Here is a 15,607-nt window from a genome sequence, read left to right as displayed (position 1 = left end):
CTGAGGCACACGGTGGACCCTCAAACCAACCTTTGCCATCCTTGTCATACCGGTTGGCTTTCAAGCTGTCACAGGGCTGAAGGCAGCACAGTGACACAGAAGGGGCAGAATCTCCATTGACAGTACCTACAAGCAGGCCCTCACACCACAAAAGCTCCCTCAGGGCCGAGGTGGCTGCCTGCAGCCTCTCCGTTCTTGCCCCAATTGTGAGCCCAAGCTGCTACTGCTGTCTGGAAACGGCCCAACAGCCCCTCAGGGCCTGGGTGCAGGGGCTGCTGGAGGAGAGCCACCTGAGAGGGCAGAGAAGGAATAGCTCAACAGCCTGATCTCTCTGGGCAGGGTGCCCTCCTGCATTCAGGGACCCCCTTCTCAACCGTTACCTACCGCCACTGCATGCTCTCGACCTGTCTGCCTTTCATCTTCCTCCATGCTCTTTCGGCAACTCTGGCAGACCCACAGAGGCATCTCGCCTAGGAGATTCTTGACAAGCTTTGGCATGAAGTCAGGGGGCAGCTTCTCACCCTGCAACACCAGTCCATTTTGGGAAGGGCCTTCTTCCCAGCCTTTGCGTTCCCGATGACATAGCAGGCAGCAAGTCTGCACAGACTGGGTGGAGGTGGGGGGAACCTGTCCAACAGACAGAAACAGGGTTTCCCAGGAGGGGAAAGGCTCTGCTTAGAAATAATATTAACCATACTAATAACTTCACTTATTACGTGCCAGGCACTGGGTTAGGCACTTTCTATACATAATTTTAGTCCTTGTAATAGCTCTGCAAACTAGGTGTTACTCCTTTTTCTTTTCTTTAAAGACGAAAGAACAGATTTTGAGAAGTTAAGTAACTTGCCCAAGAATATAGAGCTAGTGAGTGGCTGAATTAGGAGTTGAACTCCTAAGTGAGCTACTCCTAAGTGACTTCAAAGCTCATGCTCAAATGCCCTGATTATCTCCAAATCTTGAAGGTTAAAGAAAAGTCCCCTTCCTTCTCTGGTATGTCAGGGAGAGGCCACAAATCTTGGGCTGTCTTTGCAGTCCACAGACCAATCTCCACCTGGGGGTTGGGAAGATCCTTTCAGTTAATGTTGAGTTTGAGAGAACGTGTGGCTTTCCTGAAAGCTGCAGAATTCCATTAGGAGCACAGCAGCGTTTTGGAGGAAGGGTTTGCAAAGCTAATCAGAAAGAATTAATTCAACATAAAACTGAGACGGAGAAAAGGTAAAGCAGACCCTGGTGTTTCTGAGAGGCAGTGAGGCATGGTGAAAAGAACTTGGGCTTTGGGGGTCAGACTGACCTGCATTCTAATGCCTGACCGAGCACACGTTAGCTGGGTGATCTTGAGCAAGTTATTTAACTTTCTGAACTCCAACTTCCTACCTATCTTGCAGAGTTGATGTGAGACTCCAATGCATAAAAGGAGAAAGTGCCTAGCCCCGAGCATGCTCAAAGCATAGTCCCAATACACAGTAATTATTATTTGGACTTTTTTTCCTTTTAGGACAAATGGCATAGAAATATAAGTCTATAGGCTTTTATGTAATATTGAGGGGTACTGATTGGGAGACTGATTACATTTAATGACCCCCAATTAGTGGCTTTCTTATATTCTGCATCTTCGGAAAGCTCCTATGCTCGCTTCTATACCACCAACACCACTGCTTCCAGGGCTATTCTGCAACTTTGTAGAACCCTCTTTCTCTGACACTGGCACTGGTCACGTCACTTTCTTTGGCCAATGGGATGTTAGCAAATTTGCTCCCAGCTTAAGCTTTACAAGTATGTATGCATTTCTATTTGGTTCTTTGCATGGCTGGGCTTGATCACTCTTGCACCCCTGCCTGCCATGAGAACATGACCAGGCTAGCTGCTGGAGTGATGTGAGAGATGTGTGGAGAAATCTGAGTCTTCCTTGCTGATTGGCCAGTGGATCAGGTACATGAGTGAGCCCAGCTTAGATCCGCCAAGCTGGCCCTGATCAACAGAAACACCCAGTCAACCCAGAGACTCATGAGAAATAATAAATGGTGCTGTTCTAAGCCATTAAGTTTTGGGGTGGTTTGTTACATGCAATAGTTATATTAACTGATATACCTTCCAAACTTACCCACCACTAGGTAACAGGTGTTTGCAGAGGCCTAAGCAAAGGAATAAGGGAATCATCCTCATCCTACCAAGAAAATAAATGCCATCATCTTTCTCAAATAAAATCACCTTCTCACAATAAATTGGCATCAGGGTATCCTTAAATCTGTAATGTTACAATTACACTGACCTCGGTCTCTGGTTTCTAGAAAAAGAAAGGAACCAAATAGCAGTACCAGGAACATAATGAAACATCTGGGGAAGAACAAGGATGTTGGAAAAGGGTAACAGAGAGAGAGAAATCTTAAACGTGGAACCTATGTGAGACACTGCCTAAAAGGTTTCTGTCAAGGGAACATTTCAGTGGACAAGACAGCTGTTGAACTGCAGCTGTAAAAGGATATAGCTTCTAACCCACTGCTGGTATCTCATGGAAGGGTGGGAAACTGATGGAGAAGGACAGTACTGGGAGAAGTCAGGCAAAGGGGGCGTTTTTGAGAAGTGTTCCCAGGTAACTTTTCATAGCTGTAAGATGCCATAGCAACTCCAGAGGGAGGACGTGAGGCCAACACCCAAGTCCCTTTCCCTGTGCTAATGGTGACCACATTCTTAAGGAAAACACCAGGATGTACAGTTTTACTACAACAGAGTTTCATTTCATTTGGGTATTAGGTTCTAAAGTTACTACATAGGAGGAAAATCTTGTCTGAGTAAAATTATTCTGAAATTCTTTGTATAGCCTCTGATGTAGAGTATATATAGTCTGGGCACAAACAAGATAACAACTGTAAAACACATATGGCAATGTTCAATAAGTAGGGTTTTTTTTTTCCCTCTTTTAAAAGCATATACAGAATTCTTACAAGTTAAATGTGTGATCAGTGTGACTATACCTAGTGCCAAAGTACTTGTGGGAGGCACTGGACGCAGGGGAATTAAAACTGGTTTTGGCACTTTTCTTGGGTCTCCACCACTTACCAGCTGTAGGATGCTGGGCAAGTTCTAGTCTCTGTCTCTTCATCTATAAAATGGGATTGAGTCCTAACTTGTATGGTTGGCTGTGAACATTGAATGGACAAATCACCTAGTCCAGTACCAGGCCCATTAATACACTGCCTCAACATTGGATACTAATTAAGAATATGACAGGAGTGATGGGAAACACTTAAATTCAGGACCAGGCTTGAAAAATATAGAAAATACAGTCACAGTATTTTATAAGAATGCAAACATCTTTCATGTGGAATGAATTTAAGGTGACTTAGACATCTTAATCTCCGTCCTCTACCCCATAGTCATTCTTTAAGTTCCCCAAATATTCTCTATATTTTCCTACCCCTACCCCATGCCTTTGCTGAAGGGGATCCTCTGCTTCAAGCTCCCTTCCTTCCCAACTTCACCAGTAAGTAGCTAGGCAGGGCTTAAACCCAACCCCATCAAAGCCTTTGCAGAGAGTCCCTCTTGTAATTCCTCTCCCCTCCCCATATCTGCATAGCACGTTATGCCTTGCTTACAGAATCTGTGCCTTCTACTTCATTTCTTTACCTGCATTTCCTGTCCCTTCTATTACGTTGCGCTCCTAGAGGGCAAGTATCAGGTCTGATTCTTGTCTGGATCTCTCACTGTAGCACAGGGCCTGGGCTCAGCTAGGCAAATAATGGCTAAATCAGATTTGTTAAGTATCACTGTGGCAATATACCTTAGCAAGACACTGCTTGAAATTTTGTAATTTTTGCTTCTCAGAGAGAGAAAGGCCATCTTCCCATCCTGGACCTTCACCTGAATGGTTCCAATCTCAAGCATGGAAGAGTGGAAGATCACATTCCCTGGGGATTACAATGAGATGGCCTCATTCATGGAAATAATGTGGCTCTTCCTAGAGCCAAACTGGTCCACATAATAAATGAGGTTAGCCATCAATGGAAATAAATTTACAGGACAAGCTGTCTTTCCAGTTAAAGGAAAAAAAACACCGGGCCTGGCAAGCTAATTAGGTCCTAACTGAAGCAGGGATGATACCACCTCACACTGCATAAGGTTGCCCAGAGAATTAAGTAACATTAGAGATGCAAAGGTTAGTCCAAGGATTCCATGCAACAGACACTCAATCTATTACCTTGGCCCTCTGGCCATTCTGTTCTTAATAAAAAGCTACAATGGAATCTAGTTACTCATGGTCCTGAGTTTGATAAACCTGAATTTTTCCTTCTGGGCCAGGCAATTCTTGGGGCTACCCCCAAAGCTGTTTTAACCCTAAGCCTTAGTGCCTGGCCCCAAATACAATGCCTGGTGGGTCCTGGGGACTTCTTTCTCTGAGATTTTCTTTTCTTCTGCCACAGAATGGTGAGAATCCTGAAACTGGAGATGTTATATGCAGCCCTACTACCAGTGGTTCTGCAAATTTTTCCTTTGGCAGAGAAAAGCTCTTGGTTCAGAATTCCCTTTGAATGCAATCTCCTGCCATTTTTCAAATTCCTGGCAATCATGATCTCTTATGCCTCAAAGTCAACTCAGACTTTCAACTAGCTGTTCTCAAGCTGCATTTTTAACATCAGGCACAGTATTCCCACACAAGAACATGAATAATAAATATTTATCAAATGAATGAAACACCCAACCATTTTTCTTCATCACAAAGTCTAGGGAACTGATCCTTAAACCCAATAGCCCCGGGCAGCAATTATTCCTTCTCACTGCAGTTTAAATTTCAGAGCCTCTCCAGATAAATGTCTAGTTCTAGGTAAAAAATCTGGGGTGAGGGAGAGACAGCAAGGAAAGATTCTAGGGGTTTTCTAGATTTGGGATCTGCTCAAAAAATCTCCAACATTAAATTCGGCTTCACTCCAGGCAAAACCAGCATCTCTGAGAGTGTAGGGTTACTCATACAAGGGATCCATGTTTTAGCATGCACATCCCCAGGGCAGTCAACGAGCCAGGTGAACCCTAGACTGTGGCCACTCCCAGCCCAGGGGGGTGGCGTGTGCAGTCATTACAATCATTATCTCTGCTCCCTCTCTTGACCAGGCCCCAAACTTTTCTGTCTTGGCCTGAGAAACATTATGCTGTGATAATCTAGATTTTCCTGGAGAAGAATAGTTAAAATCAAAGGAAAAGGAAGCCTATTTTTCTCACGGAACATCATTTTTACTTGAAAGAATGACTGACAAGTGGGTTATTCAGACTTGGAAACTGCCAGTCATTTTCTCAAAAAATGAACAAAATGAGCCTGTCACTTCAAGGAAAACAAACTTCTTATTTGTGGCCAATGACAAAATTCAAGCTTTCAGGCAAAAATCAGAATTCTGGAAATTTGGATATTAGAATTTTGTATCCATCATCATGAACTTAACAGCTTCCCAATACTTAAAGACTTTTCTGTTAAAAATGACAGTGATATTAACAAATATATTCTTTTGACACTGTAAAATGAAATGGAAAAACATTTGGAAGAGCCACATAACTCAGTGAGCCTATTTTCCAAATGAGCAAAGCATCGTGTTTTAGAATCATGCACTGGTTTAAAAAAAAAAAAAAATCCCTTCAAGGTGCTAGATAAACCGACAAATTTCAATGTAAATGAGTATAAAGACTTCATTGATATGGTCTCAGATTCCATATTGCAAAGATCAGCAATCACCTGAAAAGACTATTAAAATACTCCTTCCATTTCCAACTACATTATCTATTTGGGGCTAGATTTTAAAAATATACTTCAAAACAATGTACTGCAACAGACGGGATACAGAAACATATGAACATCAGCTTCTTTTTATTAAGCCAGACAAGGAAATTTGAAAAAATGAAAATGAGACCATTCTTCTATTTTTTTTGGAAAATGTATTTTTCATTAAAAAAATATTCATGTTAACATGATAGGCTTAATATTGTTATTCTTAAAAAAATTAGTTAAAATATTTTTAAGCTTTCTCAGTTTTAATACTTAATTTGGTAAGTACCAATAGATAAAACCAACAAAAGAAAGTCCTTTTGGGTCCCCAGTAATTTTTAGGAGTGTAAAAGGGCCTCAAACCAAACACTTTGAGAACTGCTAATGTAAAGCCTCTAAAGGCTCCTGTCATCTGGCGGGTGCACATTGAGCAACAGTCACTACGAAGAATGATAGCGTTTCTGGCACATCTGGATAGCTCTTTGGAGGCATGAATAAATTTTCCATTTCACCTTTCTGTCCACAATTTGGGAATTGCTGGGGAATAATCCAGGTCACCAGAACAGGCAGCTATCAAGGTCTGCTCTGAAGGTGGATCTAATACCCAGCACTAAACCTGCTCTCATTCCTCTCATGGAGTCCTTTTAACCCCAAGAGTTTGTGTACATTTGCAGAGGATTCCCCCAAGACGTGTGCTGTATCTAACCAGTGGCCCTGCAATAGCTTCCAAGTTCTATTCTGAAATGATCCCATTAGAGCACTCTATTCTCAAGGCACCCAACTCCAAGAGCCTCCCTGTCACCAAGGCAGACAGAGGACAACAGAAGCAGCCAAAATTTCCTTCTAGAAGCAGAGAAAAATGACTAATCCCTAGCCTAGCAAAGCTCATCAGCCCAGTCATTGCCACTTACTTTTCCATTCACCCATTCCTTCCCTCATTCAATGAACATGCTCAGAGCCCATTCTCATTGTACTAGGTGCTGGGAAACATCAAATGATACAGAATCCCTGCCCAAGAACACATGCTTAAACCAGGCAGGTTCTTGCATGGGGTTGTCAATACTCCCAAACGCCCAGATGCTTCATTTTGGAGAATCAGGCAGGAACACAAATTACAATGACACCCAATTAAAACTAACATAACAAACTAATACACAAATGAAAACAACCGTCCAACCAGGACACTAGGCTTCTCTAGTTTATGTAAGCTTATTATGTGCCTTCTCACATACTTATCCAGTTTGAGGAACTCCTTCCTTTAGCTCCTCTTTCCTACCCTGGTCTCTCTTTCATATCCTGGCTCCTTTCTGGTTGCATTCACTACCATGACACCTTCTGGCCCCTGCGTTTCATTTCTTGGCCCCAGGTGACCTCTCTGTGTTTCACTTCCATGTGCAACACCCAACAATCTCAGGTTCCATTTATACAGCTCCTCCAACACACCTTGCCCTGAAAGCCTCAGTATCTCAGTTCTACTCCTAAGCAAATTTGTACTCATGCCCTGAGATCTTGGTAAAAGGATAATGCAGTTTTTGCTGGACCAGGCTAAGGAGAAATAATTCTTTTACTATAGCACCTATTATACTGTGCCACAGACATATTCTGTCTGCCTCAAACCCCTGGAGGAATGAGAACTCTTTGGGGGCAGGGAGTACATCCTGGTCATTTAAGTGTGCCCGAGAACCTAGGCTTGGCGTGGACTGGACACATAGCAGACACTGACTGAATAAATGAACAAATGCTTAAAGCCCACCTGGCTCCAATTCAGTTGCTCTACACAAAGGACAGACTCTAAAGACAGTCCTTTCCTGGGTATGCTATGCTAACAGCATAGCTGTCACTCTGGGTCACTGATAAAAGGGTATCAGTGCTAAAGTTAATACTTAAGGAGGTCATATAACTGTACCACAATGCCCTGGAGCTTTCACCCAAACTCCCACTCAGGCTGTTGGCTCAGTTCCTTCCTGAAAGAACAGCTGTTTTATACTAGCTGGTTTGTGGAGAATACTCTCTGGTTGTACAAGCTCAGTCAAGGATAGGGCAGCGAGTCTCTCTGACCCCAGTGGCCTCCCCGCCGCCCCCCCCCGGCTGGCTCACCTGTTGAACCTGCTTCCTGGGTGCAATCAGCCACCAGAAGGTGTAAACTACTATTATCAACCTAGAATTTCAGGCAAACCGTTATTACCTACTCTGTCACCCCAGTACAGGTTTCTTATGGGTGGAAGAGTATGAACTTTGGAGACAGACTGTTGCAAGTTCAAATCCAAGTTCTGCCATTTCAGTATGATCTTGAATTATTACTCAATTTCTTTGAGCCTCAATTTCCTCATTTATGAAATGAGAATAAAACCATACTTCACAAAGTTGTGAGGACAGAAGGAAATAAATTATGTAAAGTACCTGGCCTGGGCCTGGCACACAGTAGGTGCTCAATACCCGTTAGTTTCTTTCCTCTTCTGTCCTGGAAGAAATGACAGGGAAACTTACTAAGTGAGACTTGCCCAATCCAAAGTTATTACTTGAAGCACAGGACAGAGGACTAGACAGGTGACCTTCAAGGCCCCTTTGTACCCTCCCATCCACAATTTATGGCTACAACTTCCTAGTAAGATCCTTCAGTATTTTAGGGCCCTTCTTTTTGCCTCAGTTTCCCTTTATCACTTTTCAGAGTAGATGAAGAGGTCTATTCATTTCAGAATGGAGGGGGAACCACAAAGGGAGCTGGAGAGCTGAGAGCCTTGAGGAGGGTCTAAAGGGATATGGTCTAGGACTGTAGCAAGTTCATCTACCTATAGGTTGAAGGATAGGGGGGAACCATGGGGACAGAACCAAAGGGTACAAACACAGGGCCTTTCCCGAGATGTAAGACCTCTCCTCAGTCCTTTTCTGCTCTGCACATTCTGCCAGGAAGAATCATTAACCATTCCTTTCCCTAATATCTGTTTCTCTCCTCAAATACATAAAGCACTTATATCTTCACTCATGCTTTTCCCTCTGCCTCTTCCTTGCACAATTTGAGTGTTACCTCCTCCTAAGTCCATAGGCAGAATAAACTGTGCTTTGCTGTGGAATGTCCTAAAATTTCTTATGTACCTCTTGAATAGAGTTTATCATCTATGTATCTGTTTTTGAAATCTGTCTTCCCCAGAACACTAAGACACCGAAGGGCAGGACCTGTGCCTCATGATTTACTGCATCCCAACTGTTCAGCAGAGATGGTAGCACCAAATGGGCATAGGTAAGTGTTTGGACACACAAAGGAAGATTAGCAGTTGTAGAATAGCTTTATGGGGCAACAAATGGAAAACTGGGGAAAGTCTGTTTTGTTTTTAAAACTAAGGCTGTTTCTATTCCTGCTTATGGAAAAGCTCCCCTCTCTGGGAAGCCTCATTCTTTGAAAAACATCCTAGGCTTCCGCAAAGCTTCCCCATGCCGCCCTCAACTCAGCATTTCCCAGACCCAGCCACACAATAGAATCACTTTGGGAGGTTTAGCAACCACAGATTCCTGGGCTCCAGACCTAGAGACTCTGATTCTGTAGGTCTGGGACAGGGTCCAGCAAAGCACCGGGGATCTGATGATTAGTTAGGCTGGGGTGAGGGAGAGGTAGAATCAAGCAATCACAGCTGCTTCTTGCACTGAGATGGCTTCCTCTCATGCTCTCAACGAATTTACCCAAGAACATCATGTTCACTTTCTTATTTAGAAGCTTTCACTGATTCTTCACTGCCTGCAGGATAAAGCCCAAACTTCTTGGTGTGGTTTTGTAGAACCTTGATAACCTCTCCAGCCTGACCGCATGCTACTCTACCTGAGTTGGGCAGTTCTCGCCTCTGGGTCTTTTTTTGTTTAGATATTTTCTCCCACCATCCCTTCTAAAGGAACTGCTACTCAACCTTGAAACATTAGTTCTGAGAAGCCTTCTCTGGACTATTATTTCTGTGCATCTCCCATACCAAGTATCTGCAATAATCATGACTGCCACTTGTGCTAAGTGCTTGACATACAGTACTTGCTGCCCTAAAGGGAACCTGGCACCACTGTCACACATAGGAGAAAACAAACTAAAAAGGCTAAAACTCTTCCAAAGGCCATGTACTAGGATCTAAGACTTGAACCTTCACTCGATTGTAGCCCAACTACAATTAATAAATACATGTGGGCAGGGACTGATTCACCTTTGCATCCCCAGCTAGCCCAGGGCCTGGCACAGATCAGGCATCCATTAGTGTTTGCAGAATAAATTAACACCAGGTCAGGTGAGAGGGAGACTGGGTGTGGTGTGTGTGTAATGGGCCTAAATGAATGAATGATGGCCAGCCCTGCCCAGCAGTAGAGGCTGGGAAGAACAAAGTGGAAGAAACCTCACTTTTACTTCTTTTATTATACTTTGGTTTAACAGCCACTTATTGAGCACATAAGGACCATGTACAATGAATACCCCACAAATAAATTAAAACACAGCCCTTGCTCTCAAAACTTCTAGGTTCAGGATATAAAGGTGTCAGGATATTAATAGGCTATTTAATACCAGATATTAAGTTTATAGATCTGGGACATTTTAAGAAAATTAAAAATAAACTTTTTTAAAAAATAAAAACTTTTTAAGGAATTTAAAAATTAAGCAATCTTAGCAAGTAAGTCTTCATCTTCAAAGGCCTTTTAGCATTTCTACATAGAGAATCTCTACTGGCTTACAGAGAAGAACCAGAGGTGGCAGGGTTTCCCCACCCCCCACTGCCCATATCATTACTTGCAATGAAAGTGTCTAGACTGGGTTTGCAGTGATTTTGAGAGAGGTCTCTGGTTAGAGCAACTATCTTATTCATCTGTGTGCCCAAAATAAAGGTCATAATGCTTGCTGAGTGGATTAAACATAATGAGATGGTTTCAATAAAGATATTGACTGATCCTCTGCTCCAGTCTCTTGAGGGAGCAGGTTTAACTCTGAGCAGTGGGGAACCAGGTCTCTAGAGTCTCTTTAAACTGGGGGACGCCTGGGTGGCTCAGTTGGTTAAGCAGCTGCCTTCGGCTCAGGTCATGATCCCGGCGTCCTGGGATCGAGTCCCACATCGGGCTCCTTGCTCCACGGGGAGCCTGCTTCTCCCTCTGACTCTGCCTGCCACTCTGTCTGCCTGTGCTTGCTCTCACTCTCTGACTAAATAAATTAAAAAAAAAAAAAAAAAAAAATCTTAAACTGGGCTGGGCAGGTCTCAGCAGGTGCTGTAGAAAGATGAGAGATGGGAAGGACAAAATGAGCTCAACCAGCTCCAACTGCTGGTTTACAGTCTGGCAAGTCTCCTGAGGGTTTACTGAGTATGCACCTGGACTGCAGGCTGAGCAGTCCAAGAGAGGCCAAAAGACAGACAGCAGAACTGGCAGGTGAGAACACTCAGGCTTTGGATGGCCATCTGGCACAGTTCCAACTATCTCCGACTCCTGCTCTTGCCTCAGGAGCCTCGATGTACTTGGTGCTACGTGGGTTGCTCCACATTCTCTCATGACATTGCTGATGAGGCTCAGAAGAGGAAAAAACATGCCCAGAGTCACAAAGTTAGAGACTGAGCTTGGGAGTTCACCCCAAGTCTGGAATACTAAACACTATTTCTCACTACTGCCTTATTCAGCTGCTTTGTGAGTTGTTTTTCTTTCTTTTTTTTTTTTTTTTTCCTTTGTTAATAAGGTAGTAACTGTTTTAGTCTTATTTAGTAAATGAGGATTTGGATTGTTTAAGTAAACAGATCAATGCAGTTTAGTGACCTCAAACAACTGGAAGGGCTTTTGGGATCCCAAATAGGCCAGCTTAAGGTTCTGCATTTAAATGTGAACAAATTATGCAAATGAGCAAAGGGGACAGGATGGAACCAGAGTGGCCTTCAAACCTGAACTCAGGAATCCTGGCTCTTCCAGCCTAACTCAATTACTGTATACGTGTTCTCTGGACCATGAGCCCTTTGTGGGCAGGGACCACATCTGATTCACTTCTGCATTCCCAGCTAACCCAGGGCCTGGCGCAGATCAGGTGTCCTTCATATTAGGGGCAGACACTATTCAGAGACTGCAGATTACTGTCTTACAGAAATGTGGGCCCAGCAACACCAGATTTTTAGAGTTTTAAGAAATGGCACAAATTCAGTTTGTAGGAATCTTATGGTTTTTAAAAAATTGGCTTAAATTAAAAATAAAACAATGTGTGACGTGGGGCTTCAGAACGTGTCTGTGGACTACAAGTAGTCCTATTTGCTGTCTTTGGCTTCAGTTTGGCATGCAACACAGAGTTTCACCTTACGTGCCCACTCTGTGTACACAGAGAATTTTAAGTGGCAGTGGGAGACAGAGATCCTCATCAAAGGCTTGCTAGCGGGCAGAACAAGGACCCCAACCCTTTCAGCAGGTGCTTTTCACCAGGGCACAAACACCTGCTTCTGGATTAAGAAACCCCCTCCCCAGCAAAAAAAGTGGGATACAATCAGAAGAGAGTTCGTCAGTTTGTTTCACCTCTTTGTGGCTATAGTATATTTAAAAAAAAAAAAAAAAAGGCCTTGTTAAACCCCGCACAGTACAAAAAAGAGTATCCTTTTTTTGGAGGGCAGAAGGCACTGAGACCTATGGTGGAAGTTATATGAGCAAATGTTTTCTTGCTCTGAGTTTCTGTTTCTTCATCTGAAAAATGGGGAAATAGTATTTATATCTTTCAGTTCATTCATTAAACATCTGTTAGCCACAGACATAGGGGTACAAGAGTGACTGACGTGGTTCCTGCACTCTCAGAGTTTATGCAGCAAAAGCAGACCAATAATTAAACCAATAGTTAACTCATCACAACTATATTAAATACTGAGGAAAGAACAGGGGTGGTGAAAAGATTCGAAGTATATATAAAGCATCTGGCACTAATAAATTAATGGACTGGCAGGTCAAGCAGTGGAGCAGATAATGAAGCTTACAGTTCTTAGGAAAGCTGTGTCCTAAATAAAAACTAAATACTTAAGCCATTATCCAAAATTCTGGCCATGAATACTATAACCTAGCTAAGTGGAAGGGGACCTTAAAGTGTTGCTGGTGAGTGAGAAGGAGAGAAGACAATAGCTCCCCTGGCTCTCCCTACCTTAATGCTCCCCTTTTGGATAATAGCATTCCCAGGGTGGCCCAGAGAAGAGAAAGAGGAAAGCTAGAAGGGGAAGCAGGTTCAGGGTCTAAAGTTAGACCAGGCAAGGGTGGGGTCCAACCTGGGGAGCTGATTCCCAGGGTAGGGGCTCAGGGTGAAGGTGGGCCTTCTGACCCTCAATAAGTGGTGACATTTTCATTAATTAAAAATCTTATTGTGATCTGAAACACAAAGGATACCAGCATCAAAACTGGGTTACAATAAGCGCAGGTCCTCAACGGATTCATTCTCTCTCATTCACCTAGTTATTTCTACTCAGTGTCAGCAAGGCCCAGGGCTAGGCATGGAGGATAAGAGATAGATGACATAGTCCGTGCCCCTGTGGAGTTCACAGTGCAGTGCAGGGAACAGATACATCAACAGAATGTCTCCATGAAGAATGGGGAGTGCTACCAAAGGAGGCACAGGGGTCTATGGGCACAAAGGGGGCACCTGACGCAATTGGGAAGGCAGGGAAGGCTTTCTGGGAATGGTTCCCCAAATGGCATCCCCACTCACATGCACAATTCCAGAGATTCTACTAGAAGGCTGTCAAGAGCCATGCCTTCTGGCTGCACCAGCCTCCCAGAGTCCCCTGCTGCCCGATGCAGTGTCTGCAGAGCCAAACGCATCTTCCGCCACGCCTCATCCTCATCCGGCGCTGCATCCGACCCTCCAAGACTCCTGCAGGAGCCTGCCTTCCTTGGCAGGCTCAGCCAAAAGACCAACTCAAAACTCTTTCGTCAGAGCAAGCTTAGGGCGAGCCACCCAGCCCCAGGTGCCACAACCCTCCCAGAGCAGCTGTGGTTTGTGCCACCCCGGGCTCTCAGGAACACTGGTAGGGTACCTCCCATTATCTCCTTTGCTCAAAAGAAAGTGACCTTCTTCCAGGTGGCAAGCTGGAAGCTTTGCTGAGTCCTGCTACTGCTCACTCTTAGCAGGATTCACCAAAGCCGGGGGTCCGAGGGTTGGGGTAGCCCACCTTGTGGGGTCAGAGGTAGAGAGGGAAGAAAGGGCAGGCTTTGCTAGTTTATGCTTCAGCGCAGGAGCCCCACCAAATAGTCTTCTGGGCGGCCTGACTGGCTGCTCCAACTGCTCGGCTGGGCAGGGAGAAGCGGGAGGCCACTGGAGACGTGCTGGGGGCACACAGCTGCTCAGGGGGCAGTGGCTGCAGGCAGTGAGGGGGAAGGGTGGGGCCGCTCCCGGGGTGGGGAGAGGGAAGAGGCTGCAGCCTTCCAGGGCACAGCGCGCCAGCCTGTGGGTAGGTGGGGGAGCAGGTGGGCCCAGGGGGAGGTGAAGGGCAGAGAGCTGAGCTGTGGCCTCAGGAGCAGAGCCCAGTCAGTGTGGATATACGACCAGAAGGTTTAAGCCCTTGCTCCAGCCCGGAGGCGGCGGGAGAGGGCAGGCAGCCCTGGACACAGGACAGGACGGACCACGCTTCGGCTTGGAGAGAAGGGTCCAGCCTCCACTCGTGCCTCAGCCCCAGCCAGTGGAGGATGGTCCATCCCCAAGCTCACCCCGGCCCCGCTCCCGGGAGGTGAAAGTGCCAGAGCAGCCGGACTCCCCTAGCTCGCTCCTACCTGCGGTCCAGGCGCCAACTTGGGCTCGTCCTCCTCCCTGGGGCCGTCGCGGTCCGGTTCCACGGGAGCCTCCGAGGGCCCTGCACCCGCTCCCGCTTCCAGGCTCGGCGGCGGCGGGGGCTCGGGAGCCTGGGGCTTCTGCTGCCCCGCGGCCCGCATCCGCTCGCGCCGGCCCGCGCCGCCGCTCGGCCTGCTCCGCCTCCGAGTCATGCTGCTGCTCGCGCCGCTCCCTCGCTCCACTCGCGCCGCCGCCGCCGCCGCCGCCGCCGCCGCCGCTCCCCTCGCAGGACAACAGCCAATATGGCGGCGCCCGGCTCCCCCCTCTGCTGCTGCCAGCAGGTCATAGGGCGCGGCGTCCGCGCCGCCGCACTAGCCCCCGAGGAGGCTGCCTGCGCCATTTTGAATAAGGTCACCTGAGTTCTCCGAGTGTGAGATCCCGGTGCGACCTGCGCCCCGCAAGGGTGGTCGCTGTGGGAACCGTGCTGCCCGGCCCTGGGCGCTTAGTAATTGTTAAGTGGATGAATGAATGAATGAATGAATGAATGAATGAATTTCTAGAGTACTTTCAACACCCACCCTCAGACTCCTCGCACTCACCGGGCGAGGCAGGTACGGTCATTCCCATTTTGCAGGGGAGAAAATCAAGGCTTGCAGAAGGCGAAGCGGGAACTCAGCATCAGCCAGCCAGAACTCAAGGTCTCGTGGACCGCCGGAGGGGAAAGAGATGAAGTAATGATCTAGGTCTTTATTTGCAACGTATGGACGACTGGGGGGAGTCTAGCGTTCTGTGCTTGGGACAGCAGAGCTCAGACTCCGCTCCTGCCCCACAAGTCTGGTGGAGCAAGTGGACCGTTAAATACACGGTTACAACTAGGGTGATGAAGAGGAGATGACTGGGGCAAATACTAGGTCAGTATTTCCGCAAAAGTTGTATGTACAGGAAAGGATTTTGAGTGATACGCAAAGGAACATTTTAAAAATGTGATAATTACGTATTTAATTGTTAAAATGAGTATCCCCCTCTCTTTTTTTGAACATAGGAGACACGCACATGGTACAAATTTTAGAAAAAGTTTTGAGCCCAATCTCTCATGCCAGGACCATTGGTACCCTGAAACTATATGGCTGTTATAT

At 45.9% G+C, this 15,607-nt stretch overlaps 1 protein-coding gene across 13 annotated transcripts in view; it reads right to left on the bottom strand.

Annotated features, from left to right (window-relative positions):
* FAM193B (family with sequence similarity 193 member B) overlaps positions 1-14,757 on the bottom strand; it is a 32,404-nt gene extending 17,647 nt beyond the window's left edge. For 3 of the 13 annotated variants that reach the window (XM_082723712.1, XM_082723713.1, XM_082723716.1), the window contains exons 1-2: positions 14,474-14,757; positions 385-627 (exon numbers count right to left, since the gene is read on the bottom strand). In XM_082723712.1, the coding sequence (XP_082579838.1) occupies positions 385-627; positions 14,474-14,683 (453 nt within the window). In that variant the 5' untranslated portion in view covers positions 14,684-14,757. The other 10 variants (XR_014309778.1, XR_014309779.1, XM_082723711.1 and 7 more) reach the window with 7 other exon arrangements.
* Between the last annotated feature and the right edge of the window lie 850 nt (positions 14,758-15,607).

This window comes from Mustela nivalis (assembly GCF_964662115.1).
Source record: "Mustela nivalis genome assembly, chromosome: 3".
Lineage (NCBI taxonomy): Eukaryota > Metazoa > Chordata > Mammalia > Carnivora > Mustelidae > Mustela > Mustela nivalis.
The sequence above is the reverse complement of the archived record's forward strand: the minus strand, read 5'-3'. Positions and strand labels throughout refer to the sequence as shown.